The 6,796-nt window shown below is 34.6% G+C and overlaps 1 protein-coding gene and 1 long non-coding RNA gene across 2 annotated transcripts; one reads left to right on the top strand and one right to left on the bottom strand.

Annotated features, from left to right (window-relative positions):
• Positions 1–1,065: 1,065 nt before the first annotated feature.
• Positions 1,066–2,179, bottom strand: LOC146730113 (uncharacterized). Its single transcript, XM_085494599.1, has 3 exons — positions 2,025–2,179; positions 1,643–1,894; positions 1,066–1,322 (listed from the first exon to the last, which is right to left on the bottom strand). Exons 1-3 carry the CDS (start codon positions 2,101–2,103, stop codon positions 1,288–1,290), a joined length of 366 nt encoding a protein of 121 aa, XP_085350725.1. The 5' UTR covers positions 2,104–2,179; the 3' UTR covers positions 1,066–1,287.
• A 2,921-nt stretch (positions 2,180–5,100) lies between these two features.
• LOC146730112 (uncharacterized) lies at positions 5,101–5,574 on the top strand. The gene is made up of 2 exons (XR_014927952.1): positions 5,101–5,162; positions 5,507–5,574. It is a non-coding gene; the product is annotated as an uncharacterized LOC146730112 (long non-coding RNA).
• The last annotated feature ends 1,222 nt before the right edge of the window (positions 5,575–6,796 follow it).

Below are 6,796 nucleotides of genomic sequence, written 5' to 3'. Positions count from 1 at the left end.
TATTTAAATTATTGACATCTTGAAAACTATAGCTGATCCCACTAGTAACCTCGGTCACATTAGTTTATATAGTCATGTCATGATTTATTTCTGTGTGTCTACAGATGGGTCACTGATACGACATAATAGGTAGTTGCTACTGAATAGCTGGTTCATAATTGATCACATTTCCATAACCTGTCACCATTTAGACCCATGTGGCGCCTTGGCCGGAACTGAAATCATTGACTGGAACTATTTCTAACAATATGGTATGTATAGTTTCTTAATATAGGGAGTAAGTAATAAATCAATATATATGACGTGTTAATACTTCGTGTGATTGGCTATATGTGAGTTGAGTATGTGTCCGTTACGCCTTAAAGACTTTATACTTCATTGTAATTGGTTGAGCTTTTTTAAGTAATAAAGAGAGTCTTAGTCTATTGTCACAAGGATCTCCACATGTCTCACGAGATGACCATGTTTAGAAGTTGACACATATTCTACCTGCAAGCTGTGTGTGTGTCTTTGTTCAGTGAGACGGTGGCGAGCTCCACAATCCCTGGTACCTCAGATGAAGGTTTAATAACACGAGAATTAACCGCATCATAGTTACATGCAATTCTCTATTTTAGTGATTATTCACATTTCAATAACTATGAAGTCTACAAAAAATAATCTATATACATTAAATTATATTTTCCCATCAATAAATGTAGCTAACAGTTAAGCCCCTTTCACAGTCAGTCTGATCACGGTCTTCTATTAACACAATAAACCAGCATTTGTGAGTAGTGCAACTGGCATGCAGGCGAATTACGTCGCTAGGTTTTAATATTAGGCGGGGCATGTTAGTCGCGTGAGAGCGTTCTCAGGTATCGGCCTTTCACTGGAATGCCTGTGGCATTAAATTAATAATAAATATACTGACAAATTAGGCTTGAGGACTGTTGACAGTCTATTCTATCATCAACAGCATAATTGAATAAACATTATGGAATATATTCTATTATCATGTACAACAGTTCTGTTACAGTTAATATTGCACATATTGATTACAAGCATGTAATAATTCATAGCGACTTTACTTTTTGTATGCATATTATCACCCTTTATTAGTAACCCGGAAATCAAATTCTTCAAGTATTACATTTAAAATTACATGCTCACTCTGCTTTTGCACCTTTACATAATATCGAAGCTGGTCGAAATTGACATTTTAATTTCACGAAGGAAGATTAAATATTTAGTATATGAAGCGATTGTTATTTATCACCAGGAAATGATACATAACTGTTATCATGTTCACTTCTTCAATTGACAAGCGTTGATGATTGTTTCTGAAAACAAAGACAAAACATTTACATGTCAGTATAGCGTATTGTATCCGGATTATAAATTGACATTCATAATTGCAAATTATCACGTCAAACAAAAACGTTTTGATTTTAAACTGATAGAATTATATAATTAATTTCCTTTTCGCCCTTGTCATCAAACAGTAGAACATTGCTAGCAATGTCCCTTCAAACCATTATATCAATTGTAATTATAATTGAATTGTTGATTTCACCAATAATTTCATGTAGTATGCAATGATAGTTGACCAGACTAAGGGGCCATGCATACCACTATTGGTGATTGTTTGTTATAAACCCACCTTTACCCTGGTCAACAGCTTCGCTGTATTGCTCAATTGCTAACTCAGTCCATGCCAGATCTTCTTCAATGGCCGGATCATCAGAGTTGTACTCTTCTAGGTCTTGCTTTTTTCCAAGTAAAAGGCTAAGCTCTGCCTGAGCCAATGAATACACCTCAAGAAAGCTTACGTAATCTTGGTATATTCTAATCTGACGAATTAGATCATCCTCCGAAGCAACTGCAGTTGAGTTTCCTACACATACAAACATGTCTGTCCACCAACGAATAAAGGTAGAAAAATTTGTTTTCAATAACAACAATAGAATAAGACAGGTAGCCATATATATGATTCGTTAGCATGTGTGTAATCAGATTTACATAAACGCAACGATAAGACTTACCGGCCATTGCCTGCCTGATGGCTGGATCTTCCTCTGTTAACATCATTCCTTCCAAAATTCGATGTACATTATTGGCCATGTAAAATACATAAAAAACAGGGTCTATCTCGCGACCAGTGTATTCAATTTGTAGTCCTTAAAATAGCCTAGCCAATACGTTTTGCGGAGAATATTCACTTCCAAAAACTATCATACCCAAATCTGTATGCAACAAAAAAGTATATATCTTTTTCATTAGCAATATATGTGATACATTTATAAACACCAAAACAAATACTTACACAATCATAATATCATTTTTTTACTGAAACAAAAAAATAAATACTAAAGATGAGTTCAGGTCAATACTGTCCAGATTTGAAAATATTGACTTAAAAGGAACAAACAAGGGACAAGATGAATAATATTATCACAAGTGAATTGGAAATGACTTTATATTAAACAAATCAGATATATCAGCAATACTGTTGTCGTATTTGCAAATTGGGGAAGTAGAATTATTGGTAAAACAAACATAAAGTATTATGATGATAACAGAAACAAGTGTAACACTTGTTCAGCACGTGTCATTGAATCTGTTTAGTTTAGTATATTGACATTTGTCATTGACAAGAAAGAGGTTAAGGCCCACAAGAACCATGTTAAGCGTAAGTAAATTGGAATCTATATCCAAAGTGGACCCCTGCAATCATGTTGTTATCCTTCTGATAGGATACTAATTGAGTCATGCTGAAAATGTTTAATATCTGACGAACCCAATATTGTGTGCCACAAAAATATTTGTTTTTATTAAATATCAACAAATATTTACACGAAGACATCATTTTATTTCACTCAAAAAACAAATCGAACAATACTGTAAAGATGTCAAGATATGTCCGTAATAAAAACAAGATAAACAGACATACATCTCAATAAAATTAATAATAATAAGCTAATTGTTGTCTTGATATTGAGGAATTGAAGAAACTAGATTTATTTGCAACAAATCAATTCTAAGCAATACAAAGATAAAAAGGTATATGACATATGTCTCGATTGAGATACCTCTGCAAAATGAAAATTGGAATTTAAATTTCATATAATTTTCTATCAAACAATTATCATGCAAACTAATTTTCTAAGAATACAAGCAATACGCTCGGCAATAGAGCGTTTTTAATGGAATGGTTTGAATTTTTAACCACAATGTACCTTAATCGCAATGTTGTGGCAAGGCTGGGTATATGGATGGATGAATTGATAATTATGTTGGGTGAAGATGGCATATGGTCAGAATATGGATGTTACCTGAGGCTAGAATTATTTTGTATTAAACTCTGACCCTATTATAATGTTAATCATACTCTATGTCTGTCATGGTAAATTGTAGGTTTGGACTAGCTACTTGATGCACGTTTAATTCGTTAAGTGTCTGATTATTTAAATCATATACAAAAATAACCAATTATACATACCTGAGGCCACATTCCTCTGTGAAAATAAAACACAGATATGTAAAACTGATGTCAATTGACATACACATATAAATATTAATGTAACATCTTATAATGCAGCTTTTATATCACACCACATCAAATAGAACAGGTTTCTGAAACTTATTCGAGTGAACACACTATTATGCACAATTGCTTATACAATCTTTGTGTTGGTTTGGCAATCCATTTTATCTTCATATTGTTGATAAATAAGTGATAAGAGCAATATATATCACCAATCAAACATGTGTTGTAATGTAATATTTTTGTTGATAGGCAGTGAAGAACCAAAATGTGTTATAAGACGTTATTAAAACTACTTCCCTTGTATGGTATATAGATTTAGAACCATCAAATGAATTTAAGAAACATGAGTTATTGTTATCAAATAATAGATTCATACATCCTAATTTGCTTTGCAGTCATTTTTGTTTAAATTTAGTCACGCCTTTAAATTGACCACTCAATCAATCAATCTTCAACTAAGTCTAATATGTTTATTATTCAAGAGTGTTATTGTACAGGATACTGTTTATTGAAACAAGAAGATAAGCGGCGGATGTACTAACGGACGATGTCAATTCGTTAAAGGTCTGACCAACCTGCCTGTATGTCAGCAATAAGTTTTGTACTCCAATTTTGATAATCAAAATAAAGAGTCACTAAATTGTTCCGAGTCTTCTTTCGCCGGAGAATTGTGAAGTTTGTATGTGATAGAGTCCTCGAGGCACAATTACACATGTCATTACACATGTCATTGAATCGCAGTTGAATCAGTAAAATAGCTGTCATTTGAACATTATCAAGTGTACATAGCATCCTGATTTGTCATTGTTTAGAGATTGTTTATATAAATTATATATACGTTTTTTTTATAAACGAGTAATTGTTGATCCACTTTTGATAAAAATGTGTATTACTGATCGAATACATCCTCAACCAGGGTCTGTTTTATTTAACTATCATCGTGTGCTGTAGGTGTCGTTTTAGCAGATCTATTTAAAGTATATTATTACCACTACCATCAACAATTGTGAGTCGTAGTATCTATACTTAGCTTGAACACGCATCTAAACGTAATGATGCACGCCTCATTGTTTATTGTTACTTATAGAGGATAGGTCGCTTAATGCAGACATCCCGGTTGGAATACGCATACAATGAAACGGCGTGTGTTACTAACAGTAAATTCCATTGACCTCACAGTAGAACTAGCCAACATACATTCTCTTTGTACTCGGTTTAAGAGCTCTCAGAAAATTGAATAGAAAATATTTTCATTTTTTTAGTTGGTCGTCTTTCAGATATGGCCCATAACAAAATTTTTTAAATAGCAAAAAAATCAGTGAGCTTTGAATTCACCGCACTGTATGTATTGGCAATATATATGTCGACCTCAATCATAGGAGGTTAACCACAATACCGATGTAAAACTTTGACGTGTTTATACGATCGATTGTTAGTTAGTCAATACGCATATCACACAAATGTGTGTAAGCAAATAACACCGAATAAACGGCAAGGTAAAGACTATGTCTAATTATAGTAAATACGTACTGCGTGCGTGACTCGAACCGGCGCTCGCAGACTGTTAGCTGAAACTGAACTACACTATTTGATTGAAGCTGTTTACAGTGGCGGTTGTCTAGACTGAGTCAGGGTATGTTTTGATTGTGTATTTTTTGTGGGATTATTTATATAAATGTTTACTTGTTTACTTTATTTACATATTTATAGTATTGTTAACTATTGTGAACCATACAATATATTTTCTAGTGAGGTTACTTACTTTATGTGTTATTCTGATGTTGTCAACAGCATATAAACACCTTGTTTATATTGTTGACAATATTGACAGCCTATTTGGCATAGCATTGAATGGTAATGTGCCTCTGAGATGTTGTGTATATTTATGTATATTTATGTATTTATGTTGTGTACATTTATGAATATTTATGTATTTATGTTGTGTATACTGATTTGTATTATTTATTTATTATACAGGTTTTTTTGTTTTTGCTTTTGTTTACACTGGTCCAGAAATAAAAAGAACAGGACATTGCATTAAACTCTACCATCTTGTTTGTGTAATATTCTTGGCGTTACATCATGGAAGACGTGTAGTGGCGTGAAGCTAGGCGATTAGGTGCCGTACGCGAGCGCCGGTTCGAGTCACGCACGCAGTACGTATTTACTATAATTAGACATAGTCTTTACCTTGCCGTTTATTCGGTGTTATTTGCTTACTTTACTTCCTATGTCGACAGCAACTATGAGTTTAAAAATTATTTCTCAGTACTTATTCACTGTTAAAATGCTGTACCATTACTTTCACCATCCTACTACAGCCAGATCTGAAGGCCTTTGCCGCATTCTGGCCATGCTGTGTGGCGCGTATCGCGTGGACGGGTTTCACGTTCTCTGCACGTAATAAGCTCGGTTATTAAGCATCCTTTTTTGGGGATGCCCGGTGGCCGAGGGGAAGACGTGTAGTGGCGTGAAGCTAGGCGATTAGGTGCCGTACGCGAGCGCCGGTTCGAGTCACGCACGCAGTACGTATTTACTATAATTAGACATAGTCTTTACCTTGCCGTTTATTCGGTGTTATTTGCTTACTTTACTTCCTATGTCGACAGCAACTATGAGTTTAAAAATTATTTCTCAGTACTTATTCACTGTTAAAATGCTGTACCATTACTTTCACCATCCTACTACAGCCAGATCTGAAGGCCTTTGCCGCATTCTGGCCATGCTGTGTGGCGCGTATCGCGTGGACGGGTTTCACGTTCTCTGCACGTAATAAGCTCGGTTATTAAGCATCCTTTTTTGGGGATGCCCGGTGGCCGAGGGGAAGACGTGTAGTGGCGTGAAGCTAGGCGATTAGGTGCCGTACGCGAGCGCCGGTTCGAGTCACGCACGCAGTACGTATTTACTATAATTAGACATAGTCTTTACCTTGCCGTTTATTCGGTGTTATTTGCTTACTTTACTTCCTATGTCGACAGCAACTATGAGTTTACACAAATGTGTGGTTGTGCATGTTACTAATTGTCCCACGTTGTCAATCTGGAACGAGAAAGCAATATTTTCCAAAAGAGGAAAGCGTATATTTTTGGATTGGTCAGAGAAAAAATATCGAATAAAACTGATGCAACCTTCCATACATTAAATAAATTGTTGAAAGAGTTATTGATTAAAACACTTTGAAATAGCTACATACCATTCTAGCCAATTTGACTCAATACATGAATTAACAAAATCTTAATTTAGCTAAAATGGAAACAATCTCATTGT

Source organism: Saccoglossus kowalevskii, chromosome 20 (genome assembly GCF_978046115.1).
Source record: "Saccoglossus kowalevskii chromosome 20, keSacKowa6.1, whole genome shotgun sequence".
NCBI classification, from domain to species: domain Eukaryota; kingdom Metazoa; phylum Hemichordata; class Enteropneusta; family Harrimaniidae; genus Saccoglossus; species Saccoglossus kowalevskii.
This window is presented reverse-complemented; position numbering and strand designations above follow the sequence as displayed.